This window comes from Anser cygnoides, chromosome 5 (assembly GCF_040182565.1).
Source record: "Anser cygnoides isolate HZ-2024a breed goose chromosome 5, Taihu_goose_T2T_genome, whole genome shotgun sequence".
In the NCBI taxonomy this organism is placed as follows: Eukaryota; Metazoa; Chordata; class Aves; order Anseriformes; family Anatidae; genus Anser; species Anser cygnoides.
Genome location: NC_089877.1, coordinates 54,318,250 through 54,334,218, shown reverse-complemented (window position 1 = coordinate 54,334,218; position 15,969 = coordinate 54,318,250). Strand labels below are relative to the sequence as shown.

Sequence of the window (15,969 nt, the reverse complement as noted above, 5' to 3'; positions counted from 1 at the left end):
CACAGTAACTTAGGCCTTGGATCAATGCAAAAGGAGCGGAGATCTCTGAATTGAACATGGGAGAGAGAAAATCAGGCTGGTTTTGCAATCCTCTTCGTCTTTGACCTGGGGCAAGTTTCACTGTATTTCTGTTTCTATTTAACTGGTCTGAATGCCTCTGAAGGAAAGAGGCAATCACAAGGTTATGAAGTTCCTTGATATTCTCAAGTGGAAGATATTAGAGAAATGCAAATTTTAGTTATGAAAATACTAAATGCTAAATCATACTGTGAATATGAAGTTGCTGCTGGACGCAGGGATACTTACGGTGCCGCCCTGTCCTGTTCTTCTGCACCAGGTCAAGATAGGGGTACTTACATTTTAAGATGTATTTAAGAGAGAAAATACACTTTGTTAAAATACCTCATGTAATGTCTCAGTATCTCCTTTCTTAAAATGATCTGTAATGTCTGCTATGATTTATGAAAAAAATGAATAATTTGCTAATTTGTTTCTGTATGTACAGTGCTGAATGGAAACTATTAGATCTGTCTTCTATTTATATAGAACATACAGTTGCTAGCCCAGACAGCCTTATCTAAATGAAATAAAAATACCTTTGATAATACAGGTGGGTATTGAGGCATGGTATTTGCAAATCATTTCGAACATAAGGAAGGCACTAGAATAAGGTGTGAAAGATTTAAAATTTAACAGGTTCTGTAGTGTGGGGGCTAGTAGATACTTAGTGATTTTAGCATTCTTTTAAAAATTAAAAAAAAAATAATGCACTTTAGTCTGTAAACCCTTGAAGTCAGCTGATTACACTTGAGTTGAGGGAAAAGTTTCACTGACTTGGAGACCTTGCATCAGCCTGTTAGCACGTGAAGAATGGGTTGGATTATTTGCCCAGCCTGGGGCCGGTGCTGCACCCTTCCCAGCTGTAGCAGTTCTGCACCACAGTGCACACATCCTCCCCAGCAATGGCCGGCGTTTCTGAGGTGGAAATGCCTGTGCACCAAGCTGTATATGAAGTAGCACTGCTAGTGTTATCATCATATTTGTGCAAGGGACTGAGGGGAGAGAGAAATGCAAAGCAAGCTTAGTCCTACTGTATGTGTTCCAAATGTGTGCTGGAAGATCAATGCCTAGGTTTTGTCTTTTTCTTTACAGTTTGTGTGACCTGGTATCGCTAATCTAATGTCATGGACTTAATATATTAAAGCAAACATTTACCAGCCACTACCTCTCTATAACCCATGAGTACAGTATCTTAGTGCTGACAAGCGTTTAACAATCAATAGAAAAGCATTTTTTTTAAGTGTTTGTGCAATTCTTAGAAAAGAAAAATAGCTTCTTAAATACAGTAGCAAATAAACTAATATGTGGTAACTGTAGACTTCAGTGATGACCTTCCTGTTCTCGCAGTCTGCTCTTTGCTGTTTTTAAGCTATGCATAGAAGAAAAGACTTCAAGTGACTTTTAAAGGGCTTTTATAAACTTATAATGCAAATTTCTTCCTGAAAACATTATATGCAGAACTGTCCTGCAAGATTTATTTCATTAGCTAAGAATTTAGTTACTCGGGGGGCGGTACCTCACTTGGGGGGAACCTCATCACGGTCTACAACTTCCTCGCGAAGGGGAGTGGAGAGGCAGGTGACCTATTCACTGTAAACACCAGTGATAGGACCCGTGGGAATGGTGTTAAGCTGAGGCAGGGGAAGTTTAGGCTGGACATCAGGAAGAGGTTCTTCACCGAGAGGGTGGTCGCACACTGGAACAGGCTCCCCAGGGACATAGTCACTGCACCAAGCCTGTCTGAATTTAAAAAGCGATTGGACTGTGCACTTAGTCACACGGTCTAAACTTTGGGCAGACCTGTGCGGTGCCAAGAGTTGGATTAGATCAGCCTTATGGGTCCCTTCCAACTCGGGATATTCTATGATTCTATGATTCAGGAAGGGGAAGTACGCTGTAGGAGAAATAGCAGTGTGTTCTACTCTAATTAGGTATATGGATTAATTTTATAACACAGCAGTTAAAATCTGTCCTGAAAGTTTTAGAAAGGAAAGTGATTGCAAAATGAATACTTGTTTACTGAGCAAGCGATGTGCTTACAAAATGTGCTTCTGAAATGACAGTTTCTCAGAGGAGTCTTGGTAAGTTCCTAAATCTGCTGCAATTATAATTAACGTCCCAGAGGTATTTAAAGGTTAAGACAAGGCAGTCTTCAAATGTATAGGTGAAATGTCTAATGACATTATCAGGCAATGTTCATTACATTTTCCTCAACTTGTAATATTTTGTTTATCTCACTGTAATAAAAATGTAGATAAAAGTCTGTATCAAACTTGTTTGGTGGTTGTTTTTTGTTTTTTTTTTTCTTTTTAACTTTTAAAAGGCTTAATTTACCTTATTTTTAACCTCTTCCTTCCCTTCTGCTTGTTGATTTAGTCACCCCACGGAGTTGGTCATTGTTTTGATGTCCAGTGCCTTTCAAATAGTGAAAAAAGTGGCCTTGTAACCCCGTCTATCTGGTCTTAACAGATAAACCTCAGATTGCTCCCAGAGCAAGGTAATGAAGGATTAACAGGTTGCAAGGAACACTGGATGTTGAATTTCCTTGTGTACAGCAGCCAGCTTAGAAACAAGAGGAGGTCAATGTGACCTGTTCCCACGATGTTTCTGTAGGTTTGGTGTGAAAGACTTGCACTTAAATGGGCTTCAGCTGTCTGGGGAGCACAGATTCTGAATAGGTTCACTTGGCTTTTCCACAGTCACTAAGAGGAATACTGAAACCTGTCTGGATATTGTTAAACGCTGTCAGAGAAAACAGGAACTACCAGCGACATGAAGCAGAATGTGACTTCAAAAGAAAAATTTCTTTATTCACAGCCAGCAAGTTTGTTACTGAAAGAAAAGAAAGATGCAGAGAGCTATGTGGTATCTTCATTCTGCTGGCTGGCCTTCAGCTGGATATCAGAAGAAATAGTTCTGTGATTATCAGAGAAGCAAATAGAGTAGCTGAAGGTCAAGGTAATACAAAGGAATCAGAAAATAAAGCAGCCAAGTTCTGAAATCCACAAGCCAAGCACCCAGCTTGCTGTATATGTAGTTAATTGCACAATATGTACACTGTGTTGTGTCGTTAAACAAAAGTCAGTTCTTATTTATGTGCCTGGGTTTACAGTGCTTACACAGACAATACCTTTGCCTGGGGGTAGTTTATATCAGCGTGAACTAACTGTGGGTTCTTGCTCTACAGCAGGTTGCCAGCCATACTCTGTGTATTTTTTTTCAATAAAGGCTTGTGGGACACTGGATTCCAAGCAGTTAGCTTCCTGAAATAAGTTGTCTAGTTACAATTTACCTCTAATCCAGTATTTGTTCAGGCTAGGTGAGAACCTGCTTTTATATGATGCTGAATACCTGGAGGCTCACATTTCTCAACTCCTCTCACTTGCTTCCACGGTTGTTCCCACTAATTTTATAATTCATCTGTAATTCCTACTTCTTGAAACAAGCTGTATGGCAGTTACACCCACAGGAAGAGGCATTTTTAGTCATCTGAATGCTTGAACTTATTGGGTAATCTGAGCTATTTTTGATTAGATTTTTTTTCAAACCTCAGGCTGACCATGGATGGTATCGACACTGCCTAATAATAAATGGTTGTTTTGTCTGATATACAGGCATATTTTGCTGTCTCTGTTCACAAGATATAATGCTTGAGAAGTAAAGTCAGCTGAGAATAATATGGTGTAAAGAAACTTGATTCCAGAAAACATCCCAACAGAGCTGGGATAAATCCCTGCCCTACTGGGACAGCACTCAGATGCATCCCTTGTAGAAAGAGCTGAAGGTAGTAATCTCTTAGGAACCGTCTTAAGAGAAATTCCAAACATTTAGGACTCAATTAAATCTTCTGTTGTAAGGACTTTCAGATAAAGGAGGTTTGGAGCTGACATCCTGAAAGTATAAGTGGAGATTGTAGCTTGCTGAGGCCGTACACGCTTTGGGATAGAGTCAGATTCCGTGTTGGGTCTTTCATTTCACTCCCCTGTAAGGTGACATACTCTGCACCTGTCTGGCCTCTTAAACCTGCTCTTGAATCAGCTGCAAGATCTGGACAGACTCAGACCAAAATTCTGAAAATTGTTCAATAGTATGGCTGTGAAGAGGTCTAAATAGCAAGTTGAAGGCTTAGATTTCAGGACAGTTCTGGAACGTTTTACTAGTTTATATCTGAAAGAGATTGCCTTTATTCTTTCCTAGTAGCATCTGAAATTTTTAAACTTGTCCTCGTAGTAGAAGATCCTTTCTTTCATGTCCAGGGTACCTGCCAAGTCCTGCCTTCTGCAAAATTGCTGTTAGTGTAATCAGGTCTGTGCTATCAACTGCTAAAAGTTCATGTGGACCAGGTCACCAAACTGAGTAAGAGAACTCATTTTAAAAAATGGTCTTCCTCTTTCCCTCTAAAAAAGCACGTTTCCAGCAAGTTCTGATGGGGGAACAGATCCAGCCCAGTCCAGAGGTCACCACCCAGGGAAAAAAATGGAGAAAGAAAACATCTACATTGCTTCTGAGCCAGGACCAGCAAATTAAGATTAAAGCCAGATTCCATCAAAATGTAACTTTGGAAAAAAAAAAAAAAAACTTTTGGCTGCTCCTAACAATGCATTTTTAAGTGAAAAGAGGATGCTTTTTTTTTTTTTTTAAGTAACAAGTCTTATGATATACAGTTTTGCAATTCCTCTTTAACTTACCTAGCTGCCCAACGCACAGATTTCATGGCGGTCTCTCCCCTGAGGAGCAAAGCTTTCTTGCATCCACCCCAGCCCTCCTTGCAGGACCAGAGCGGGTTGTGGAAGCTCTGGCCACCACCAGGCATGCGGTGCGCCCAGCTGCCAGAAGGGGACTGAGGATCTGCGGCTGGGGACTACGCTGGGAGAAAAACACGTGATTTCCAGAATCAATGCCTGTTTTCACTTCCAATGAGGCCATTAGAGCGATTATGTAAGCAGACCATCTCTGCCACTCATGAAGAAATGCCAGGAAAAAGCAAGGAGATTCGTATTTCACCCGCTACCGAAGGGATGTAATCGTAGAGAACTTGGGCAGAATTACTGCTGGGGATGAACGGTCCACCAGCTGTGGCTTGAAGCACAAATATGTAAATTGCTCAGTGAATGCCTTACAGGACACACCGCATAGTGTTAAATCGTACACAAAGTCCCTTCAACTTCAGCAGTGAAGGTTGTTTTCTGCGCTGGTAAAAAACAAAATGAAACCTTTCCCAAAATCTCTAGGACTACCAGCTTTTTAGAGCATAAATATTTGCAAATGTCTCAGAGGCTACGGTATAAATACATTAACAAGATAAAAGGGATGTTGTACACAAATGCAAGACTCCCTGATGAGTTTGTAATCCTATAAGAAGAACACAAGGATGTCAGTCATCTGGCGTTGTGCTGAAATGTCCCTGCTTACTCTGTCCATCAGCGGAGAGCAGAGCTCAGCGGCTGTGCGTGTGTTGTGCTACAAAAATAAAACAACCTGAACAAAATACACCTCACAACAGAGCTGCGTGAGCTACTTTTTGTTTGTAAAATGATCTGTAAATCTCAGTACAGCTTCGTATGTGACAAACACCACCATGTTCACAGGAAAGGCCCGAATGCAGTTCAACCCCAGACCCTTGAAAAGCACTTTCACGCCCTCCTCTCTCACGCTCTGTCTCGCGCAGTGGATGAGGCCCCTGTACTTGTGCTGCCCCGATTCATCCACTTGCATCCGTGATTTGAGGACGTCCATGGGGGTAGCTAATCCCCAGGCCAGGACTCCAGCAAAGCCACCAGAAAGCAGCACGACCAGGAAACCTGCGGGCGAGAGGGAGGAGCAGTGAACTCCGGCCTTGCACTGGTGTGGCTAGAAGCAGCTCAGATTTGTTTTCCCCGGACACTTTAACTCCTTCCAAATCTCATGCTACAAACAATTTTAGGGGCAGGGGAACAGGCACGGAAGGAGCTGTAAGGCCACGCACGCTGTGTGAAGGACTTGGCCTTCCCAGGCCTGCATCGCCCCTCGCGCCACGCTGCCATCCCAGCAGGACACGTCGCGGCTCCCCACGACCGGCCGCGCTGAGCCATGGCCACAGCCGGCCCTGCTCCTGCAGGACGACGTGTAAGGGAGCTGGCAGCCTCTTAGGGAGCCAGACAAGCGCAGGATGGGGGAGCTGCAGCTCAAAGAGCGAGCTGTGCTTCCTAAATAGACAAGGAAGAGGAAGAGGGCATGCTCTCCTCAAGGTGCTTAGCAAACACGAGCTTTTTTAACCTTCGTGTTTTCCAGCAGCTAATTTTTGTCCCGCTCTTGCAGCTGTGTGATCTCACACTGACCACGTGGCCCCTTGGTTTCACATCATGCTCATTTTTGCTTTCATCGCAGGGGCTGGTGCAGGGGCAGCACGGCTTCGCCGCCACACACACCAGGTGTGAAGCAGCTGAGAGCCCTCACGCCTGCTTCAGCTGGCTCTGCTTATTTCTATGTCTCTCAGGAAGACGCTCATTGGGGAATGGCACCTATGTGGTCATTTCTGAAACCTGATGGTTGTTTTTTGGAGCCAAATCACAGCTGGGAGACTTCAGACCTAGCCCATCGTGAGCCCCTCCTGTAGCACACCCACCATAGCCCCAGCAGCCTGAGAGCACAATTTCCCTCTTAGCCTGGTACAAAATAAGCCACTTTTGCAGGTGATGCCAGATGCTTTCCCATACCTACCTGGTTTATTTCTCCCAGTTGGCGTGAGCCAGTCACAGAGGGTAGAATAGGTAAGGAAATATATTGCAGAAGAAGAGCAATCCCTGCACAGCAATGCAGAGCAGCCCTTGTAGAGACCCCCAAACCCTTCCTCCTTGGCGATCACCTTCAGACAGTGCAGAGACCCTCGGTACTTTGGCTTGGAGTTGGACTTGGGAGACGTGGCAGAAGGATGGGGGTTCCTCTGGGTCTGCATCCGAACTTTAGCTACTTCACTGGGTGCCATCAGCACAACCTGTAATATTAGAGGATGTAACTTTAACTTTCACTTTTAAACTGTGATCCGCATCCTGCCTGAGCCCTCAGATAATGTCTCCCACCTTTTCAGGCAATATTGTTTATTATCTAACACCAGGATTGCCTCCACCTGCCTGTGACTGCGTGCGTGTTTCCTCCCGGGGCAATGGGCTTCACGGTGCCTGCAGATGCCCACAAACATCCATCTGCCTACGGGAAACTGCTCCGGAGCTGCCCCACACCACGGCACTGCCTGCTGTGGGCACACGTTAATTCCTCTGGGTGACGGCTCCTGTTGTCCCCAGCCCCACAGTGCTCCAGATGAGGAGTTGCCTTTCTGTCCTTTTTTGACAAACTTTTTGCAGGCAGGCAATACCCGCAGGCAGCCCTCAGAGACCAGCCAGGTCTTTCTGACCTCTACCCCTGCCAAAACACCAGTCCATGCTTTGCACACTGATTTACGTCTTTCTTACATAAACCTGCAATTAGAGCCACTGGGAATGTTTGCTGCCCGGGTTGCTTTTCTTCCTTGATGTTTTGTTTTGCGTTTGCCAAGGTCGCAGAGCAGGACCCCACGAGAAAACAAGCCAGCCTCCCGCTGAGCCCCCGGCAGAAAACATCGCCGCTCTTCCAGCCCCGTGTGTCTGTGAACAAGACCCCTGGTTGTGCTTTCCTGCTTGGCTGCTCGCCTACCCGCACGGCACCAGCGGCACCTCCAGCCAGGGAAACGTCCAGCTTGGAAGGCTCGGCGTCAGCAGTGCCGTATCGCAGCTTGCAGATGTTACAAAGGAAGTTTCTGTAGGTGCCAAATGAAACGGACGAAATCAGCGACACTGAGAAAACCGATGCAGACACCCCTTTGTAAAATCCCAAAACCTGGTTGGAAACAGAGAAAAAAAAAGAAGACTTTTAAGAGAGAATGGCAAGGGAATGTATCTGCTTGAAAACACTGTCCATTCACGGCTGAGCCAAAGCTTATTTACGTCTTACAGATTAGTGGCAAAGCTAAAATTCATCCTAACCTTTCTCCCAGCCAGTGCTTGTATAACTGCTGCCTGTCCTCCCCAAGCTAAGGCAGCTCTGCTCCTCTGAAACGAGAAGCCATCCATAACCTGTATCAGTGACTGGTGAGAGGTACCTACTTTTTCTGTCCTGTACGTTTCTTGAATGCAGTGCCAAATGCCCTTGTAATGCCTCTCCGTCTGAATTCTCACCTACAAATACAGGGGCAACTTAGAAATACGGACATCAGGTTTAAAAACCATCAACAAATGCCATAGCAAAGTAGTTAATCAGCCATAAAATAGCACACACACCCTCAAAAAAAAATCTTAAAGAGAAAACCAACACAAATAAAACAAAATATGTTGCTGTGACAAAACTGAAAGCACACAGTCATGGGACTTGTTTTCTGAAAGGAGAAAAACAGCCAGATGGGCTATTTGTGTTCAGTCTGTGGTCGAGAAATAGTTTCAACAGGTACCTTCACTGTGTCCAGCGGATACCCCACTGCTGTGCTGAGGCCACCTGAAACAGAGAGGTTTTTGCAGACGGTTACCAGCACACACCACGACAGGCCCTTTTCCCCAGGAGGTCACTAAGGGGATGGCAGGGAAATGCAGCTGCAGAGCCCGGCAGTCCCTGGCAGCAGGTCGCTCTCCAGCTCCGGCTCAAATGCCTGAGCCAACAGTGACGGAGCAAAACGCGTGGGTTTCACTGAGAGATCAAAGCATGCTCAGAGCGCGAATCTGAGCGCTACAGGAAATCTGACAGGAACAGTGATACCAGGGTGTGAGGCGGGGCTGGGAAGAACACAGAAAGCCTCGCTAGCTGCATGCATGCCACCAGCTGTGGGGGCTCTGTGTGGCCCTACGGAAAGGGGACCCGGTGGGAAAGCTGAGGGGATGATCCACAATACTGGGCTGTTTCTGTCCCCCCTCTCAGCTTCAACACTAAAGCTTCTCTGGGCCGTAAGCAAGCACCCTTGCATGAGGAGTGAGGCATGAGGTGGCTCCGCAACAATTTTGGCTCTCCGTGCTTGACTTGGGAATATTAAGGAATAAAAGCCACAGTCACGAGGACACCTATCAGAGAGGGGTGGTCCCTGGGCACTACAGGCTCTCAGCAACCTCTCTTCTGCCTTGAAGACAGCAGCAGTGCTCCTGCTGCCTCCTGCATGCTAGGGACCGGACACATGCTGGCTGCACTCCACAGGGCACAGCTGGAGCCCCGGGTGAGGACGTCATTGGGTTTTACACTATTTCATTAGCACTAATTCACTGGGTTAAGCCTCTGAAGAGCATCTCCCATGCGTACCGCTTAGTACACTGCAAAAACAAAGCAAGGAACAAAAGCAAAGGTTTGAAGGCTGGGGAGGAGAGAGCATTGTGCAGGAGGCCAGGCTGGTGTGGGACAGGGCAGGATGAAGGCGCAGCGAGGGTATAGCACAAAGCTGGCGTGCCCAGCAGCACGCCCTGCACGCAGCTGCCTGGGAGAGCAGCACCATTTCCAGCGTGCTAGGGGGATTTGTCAGCCCTGCATCAACACCCAGCCTCAGCTCGAGACCTTAAAATAGCCACCGGCCTTGGAAGCGCATTAATCCTATCAGACAACGTCTCTGCCTCGGTGGCAGATGAGGAGAGTGAAGGAGCTGCACCGTGGATGTGGCAACAAGTAGCTCAACCTCCATCCCCGCATCACCACCACAGGACGGGGCACAGGGCCTGAGCAGCTGAATTCCTCCCGGTCTGTGGATGCCAAGCGAGCTGAGAGGGGATCAGGCTGGGCGACAGCAGAGCTGTACCCCCGTGAGTCATTTACAAAGAGATCGAGCTCGTGAGTGAGCCCGTCAGGGCAGTCGCAGACACAGTGCACAGCTGGAAATGGCCTCCCAGTGACTCCTTCTTTAAAAAAATAAAAGTTATTTTAAAATACAGTAGTTGCTGTGGGTGTTTCACTGGGCACATTCATCTGTGGTTGCACAGGGCTGCCTGGGAGCTCTGAAAATGCTGCCATGTTTTGGGGAAAAGCAGCAGCTGCTGGTGGGAGTCACCGGGAAGCAATCCTGAAGGGCACAGCTCAGAACACAACCGGCAGCGCCCTGCTTGCAGGAAAATGAGGGTTGTTCTGCAAGAGTCTCTGCACACAGATAAATAACAGCAAAGGTAAAAAAAAAAATGGGCCAAGAAATGACTTTCTGTATTTCTGGACCAAAATGGGAGAAGGTTGGAAGGGGGGGGGAGCACACGTAACCCAGCTGGAAGGAACGAAGCGGCCGTGCTGTGCAGGCAGTGACAATGCACCGAGTCACCCGGGGCCACCTGCCCTGTGCCAGCTTCCTGGCCGGCAGCAGGCAGCAAACACGGGTTTGTTTGCCCCAAACCAGCCTGCTTCGCTCTGCTGCTCAGCCCAAAGGGCTCCTGCCCACCTTGGTTCAAGGACCGACCAAATGGGGGGTACAGCATAAAGGTGAATTTCTCACTGCCCCCACCAGAGCGGAGGCGTGAGCCCCAACACCTCCGAGCAACCAGGGCCTGCTGTGAACTGTGCTCCCTAAGAGCCAAGGCAGTTAAGTTTTAAGAGCCAAGGAGCCCAGCCAAGTCTGTCAAAGGCTGAGGAAGAAGGGCTCCGCACAGTGTCACCTGATATTAATAGCCTGGGACAAAGATAGCATGACCCATACGTGCACTGTCTGCGGGGCAGAACCGAACAAGGCCAGCTATGCATAGCATGCATACAGGGAGAGGGGTCCCATGGGACACCCGGGGAGTAACACCACCCCGGCTGTGAGGGAAAGAGATGGCAAAGCCAGGTGAGTGATCCCCAGTGGGCTGCAGGGAGCCGCTTGTCATACCTACTGTATTTGGGATGTTCTCAGGCACTGCACAGGGGCTGCAGCATCCCCTACGCACACATCCCAAAAACGGGTAGCTCGCCTTCTCTTCACAATCAGGCCACTTTGGCCAAGCAATTAAAATAAGGAGGGGTCCTGGCACGTTGGTCACAGCAATAGCAGGCAGCAGAGAGCAAGTGGCCCCGCACAGAGCCCAGGGGCCTGCAACAGCTCCCAGCGGGGGCACAGTCCTGGCTCTGGGACCCTGGAAGCAGCAGGGATCATGGCCTTGTGCTTTGGATGGGTAGACAGCAATTTCCAAAGGCCTTTATGTTGTGAAGAGCTGGGAGCATAAGAACTGTCCCATACCCTAAAGAAGCTGAGCTCCTTCCAGTAACGTGACCCTGGCTGTGGCCAGCAAGAGAGACAAGGAGACAGCACGTTCCCTCCATAGGTGGGCTATTTTATCTGCCCTTGGGCTGCGTGTGACCGCTGTGTAACCTCGCAGCAGGGTGCAGGGAAGCCGGGGTGTGCCGCAGCCCTGGCTGCTCTGCCACCCTGTCAGGGCGGTGCTGGGTGACTCAGCTGCCCCATCCCAAATCCCTGCTGCTGGGACAAGGACCGGGTCACCCCCAGGTCAGCGGTAGCCCCAGGCATCGGTGCACATCCTCTGCCAGGCACGGGCTGCTGCAGGAGCAGGGCTAGAAAACACACAGGGGATCGTGGGGAAATTCAAGCTGGGAAGGACCTCAGGAGATTTCTGGTCCAACCTCTTCCTCAAAGCATAGCTGGATTTATTGGCCAGGAAGGATATCCTTACTGATAACCTGCTTTCTGGGGCATCCCACCCCATTTAGTGGTTATTCAAAGTCTCCATAGCCACATGGTGGTGTCTCCTGGAGGCACAGCAGCAGGTCGCTGCTTTCCAGGCTGAAGATGCTGACCCTGTCCCACGGACGCAGAAGCAATAGCTCGGAGCAGATGCACAGCAATTGTGCAGGTGCCTGAGCCAGGCTGGGTGGTTACACGGGTTTCAGAAGGGCAGCATCTCCGCTGCTTTTCTGAGGTGCTCAAGCCATGCTTTGTCCAAAACACTCTGAAAACAGATCAAGGTCACAACTCTGTGGCCAACAAGGCCAAGTGCAAGGCCCTGCACCTGGGCCAGGGCAATCCCAAGCACAAATACAGGCTGAATGGAGAGTGGACTGAGAGCAGCCCTGAGGAGAGGGACCTGGGAGTGGTGGTTGATGAGAAGTTTGACATGAGAACGCAATGTGTGCTTGCAGCCCAGAAAGCCAGCAGGGTGAGGGAGGTGATTGTCCCCCTCTGCTCTGCTCTTGTGAGACCCCACCTGGAGCCCTGCACCCTGATCTAAGGCCCCAGCACAAGAAGGACATGGACCTATTAGAACAAGTCCAGAGGAGGGCCATGAAGACGATCAAGGGGCTGGAGCACCTCTACTATGAGGGCAGGCTGAGGGAGCTGGGGTTGTTCAGCCTGGAGAAGAGAAGGCTCCAGGGAGGCCCTATAGTGGCCTTCCAGTGCCTAAAGGGGGCCTACAGGAAAGCTGGGGAGGGACTCTTTGTCAGGGAGTGGAGTGCTGAGACAAGGTGGAATGGCTTTAAACTTAAAAAGGATAGAAGAAATTCTTCACTCAGAGGTTGGTGAGGCAGTGGTACAGGTTGCCCAAAGAAGCTGTGGATGCCCCATCCCTGGAGGTGTTCAAGGCCAGGCTGGATGGGGCTGGGGGCAACCTGGGCTGGTGGGAGGTGTCCCTGCCCATGGCAGGTGGTTGGAATAAGAAAGTCTGTAAGGTCCCTTCCAGCCCAAGCCATTCTGTGATTCTGTCATTCTGTTGCCATCTGTGTTGCCTCTTGAGTAGTTTGATGCACTCTAGTTGGGTTTGCAGCCTCCTTGGGAACACAAAATCTGCTTCAGCTCTAACAAACACAAACTGTGAAGTAAAGTCATCACCACAACGTCCCAGTTCCCACAGAAAAGTTGTCCCAGCCCTGGAAGCTGTCCCATGTTGGGGTAGGCCCTGCAGCTTGGTTACCTTGCAGAAGCCTTTGTGTGAGCTCCCAGCAGGGAACAGCACAGCAGAAAACAGTCCTGTCTGCCAGGGAGAAGTTGCATTATACATCTTAGAAAAAAAACTGAGCTGGACACAGATGACAGGATGGAAAACCTTGCTCACAGACACTCTGTGGTCAGCGAAATGCATTAAGACAAGCAGATCCTTTCCTGGTCCCAGGTAGAGCCGCAGCCAGCACCCTGTCCAGCTGAGCCCGTTCTCAGGGCGCCTGGGGAGATGCTCGGTGCGCTGCCGGGTGGCGCACAGTGCTGGTGCTGGGCAGGGGGCACTACAATTAAGTTTATCCTTAAGTGGTTCAGCTACAGCTGTGCCAACAAAAACAAAGGCCTCCAACCAGCAAACACGGCCCAGCCCAGCCATTCGCATCACCCATCAGAGGAGGTTTGGTGAATCCCTCTGGGACAGGCTTCCCATTGCCAGCCCCAGCACAGGGCTCCCAACTCCTCTGCATGCTCTGAAGACAGCAAGGAAAGAGGAGGAGAGGGGCAAGCTGTCGGGGAGGGGTTGGCCGTATCCCCCTCTCCCAGGAGGGGCCCTTCCCAAACAGGGTCCCCAGTCACCCCAGGAAGGTCAAAGCCTGGAGCAGCGCGCGCCTCCTGGGCTGGATGCTGCTGAGACACCGAGCCTCACCCTGCTTGCACCAAGAAGCAAAAAGGGGCAGCAGGGCAAAAGTCGTCCCAGTTCAGCAGCTCTGATGTGCAGGCTTGGGCTGGGCGTCCCAGCCACGTGGCCGGGTTACCTGGCCCCTGGCAGCGGCGACCCCAAGCCTCTTGTCCTGGTACTCGATGCCAGGCTAAATCTGGCAGGCAGATTTCAGAAGAGATACGAGCCCGGTGCCTATATTTTGTGGTTTAAAATAAAGCTGGGTTTGAGCAGCATGTGCTCTAAAAATGTCTAAAATTAAACAGCACATTTCTCCTTTTCCTTTTTGGAAGTGCAGCTAACCTATTTTCCCCCAGACTGAAGCCTGCTACATAACACGCCTGCACAGAAATAACCACAGCAGCTGCCAGCGCATCTCAGGCAAGACCACGCACATGCCGTTCGCTCAGACCTTCCTGGCTGCGACAAAGCTGAGCCTCCACCCCTCCCACCTTGCCAGCCGTGTCCTCAGCCCCCCCCCGTGTCCTCAGCATCCGCAGCCAGCCCCTGCCAGGACCCCCTCGGCCACGCTGGGATTTACTGCCCGGGCTGTACCCGCTGCTTTGTGTCCGCACGCAGCGTGTCCCACTTTGTGTCTCCTTTCTTCCCGCTGGAATCAGGTGGCAGATTGCAGGGCAATGACCTCAGATAAGGAAATTTCAGCGCGCTCTCTGCCCTGATGACATTGCCCGCTTGTTAAAGCAGGAGAGGGTTTCACCAAGCAGCCCCCGCGGAAAGACTCCCGGCTCTGCAGCTGCGACCTGCCCGGTGGCTTAGCAGCAAGGAAACACAGCTACCCGCTTTCATCAACAAGCACCACTTTATTTATTTACCTCCGATGGCCCCGGCAATGAAATCCATCCTGACCAAGTCTGCTGCCTTAATTACCCTGAATTAGGGAGGTAGAAGAAGGGAGGATGCCGGCTCAGCCTTCCCCGAATCCTGCAGGTCCTTCAGAGACGGTGTGCTCTGCGATATGAATCACCTCCCTGCTGTCTTCTCTTGCCGCGGGGGGATTGTGAGCCCTGTGGATACTTGATGAATTTGTACACTGGAGGCAGGGACAGGAAGGCTGGAGCTGTTCCAGGAACACAGTGAATAAGTAATCCCCCGCACCCTGCAACGCTGCGCCAGAGCCTTTCTGCCTGGAAAATCACAAGGGGTGGTGCCTTGCAGGGTAAGGCTGGCTGTGAAAGGGCCATTTCCCATTGCACTCATTAACCCCAGCAGCCAGCCTGGCTCGGGTTTGACAGAGGACACTCTCATCCTGCATCACAGAGAAGCAGCACCGTGGCTGTGCAGGAGATGCGCCCCCATCCCACTCCCCCCTCCTGACGGAGCAGACCCCTTCCCATCAAGGAATGCCTCCCCAGGGAATTTTCCTTGGATGTCCTCCCCACACGGCTGGCCCTAAAGCCCTACCCACAACGCCATAAATGATTACTTACCCATTGTGGATGCACGTATCCAGCAATGCATCCTAGCACACATGAAGCTCACGCCAATGCCATATTGCTTTTTCTTTTTTTTTTTTCTTTTTTGTGCAAGAGCCCTGCACTGGAGAGCTGCCACGTGTGTTTTGCCCCGAATGAACCTGAAAGTCCTGATGCAGTGAAGAGCTTGCCAAGCCGTGACCTGAATTGTACTTCTCCTGATGAGGTTTCCCCAGGTCAGAGCCAAGGCACTTTGGCAGCAAAGTGAAAAGAAAATTTCACGGCTGCTGCCCCCCTGGGTCGGCTTCACGGAGGAGCTGAGGACTTTCGTCCCCAGTGCTAAGTCTCCCGCACATTTCACAAGACCCTGTTTCTCTCTGAAGTGCATGCTCTGGAAGTGTCAGTGACATATAGCACAGATTACCGTGAGAGCTTGGATTTTCTGGGAACCAAAAATTAAAGGATTTTTATCAGTTTGTCTTCTGTGATTTCTTATGCATCCTTCCCTGCACACACGCTATGCTTGACAGAACATATTTTATTCTCCAGTGTAATGTCATGCGAGGACAGCAAAACCTTGAAAACAGAAGTAAAATATTACCTAGAGAGAGGGCAATGGAGCTGCTGAAACACACCGGGTTATTCAGTAGCCCTCCCTTGTTACTTCTGGTGACCGTGCTGGAGCTGTTCATGGTGCATCAGCAGTCCGTACATGCCAAGTGTGGGGAAAGGTGCTGCTTCCACTCCTCGTACCAGAGTATTACATCCCTGTGGGCCCCCCTCCACCAGCAGGACAGGGTGTGGGACCTGGCATCTCGGTGACACATGGGGACAAGGACACGGTCCCTGCGGGTGGGCAGCCGGGGAGCCTGCAGCCTGCGGTGCCTGCAGGGAGCAGCGTCCTCAGGACCAGCGGTTAGACAAGGGTGTTG

General features: G+C 49.7%; 1 protein-coding gene across 3 annotated transcripts; it reads right to left on the bottom strand.

Moving 5' to 3' along the window:
• Positions 1-284: 284 nt before the first annotated feature.
• On the bottom strand, positions 285-15,182 carry SLC25A47 (solute carrier family 25 member 47). Of its 3 annotated transcripts, none has more exons than XM_066998343.1 (7): positions 15,053-15,182; positions 14,438-14,749; positions 8,519-8,562; positions 8,178-8,249; positions 7,729-7,911; positions 6,760-7,033; positions 285-5,861 (listed from the first exon to the last, which is right to left on the bottom strand). In XM_066998343.1, the coding sequence occupies exons 2-7, from the start codon at positions 14,463-14,465 to the stop codon at positions 5,575-5,577; spliced, it is 888 nt and encodes a 295-aa protein (XP_066854444.1). In that variant the 5' UTR covers positions 14,466-14,749; positions 15,053-15,182; the 3' UTR covers positions 285-5,574. The 3 variants fall into 3 exon arrangements, with proteins under 3 accessions (XP_066854444.1, XP_066854445.1, XP_066854446.1); XM_066998344.1 differs by having other exon boundaries at positions 14,438-14,682; positions 15,053-15,166; XM_066998345.1 differs by lacking the exons at positions 8,519-8,562; positions 15,053-15,182 and having other exon boundaries at positions 14,438-14,485.
• Between the last annotated feature and the right edge of the window lie 787 nt (positions 15,183-15,969).

Bases quoted from the DNA above. Each gene is read 5' to 3' on its own strand.
- SLC25A47 (XM_066998343.1), bottom strand. From the start codon at position 14,465: ATGGATTTCATTGCCGGGGCCATCGGAG. The intron at 8,250-8,518 runs GTACCTGTTGAA...CTGTATTTGTAG, and splicing joins ATCCGCTGGACACAGTGAAG to GTGAGAATTCAGACGGAGAG. The intron at 5,862-6,759 runs GTAGGTATGGGA...TCTCGCCCGCAG, and splicing joins AACTGGGAGAAATAAACCAG to GTTTCCTGGTCGTGCTGCTT.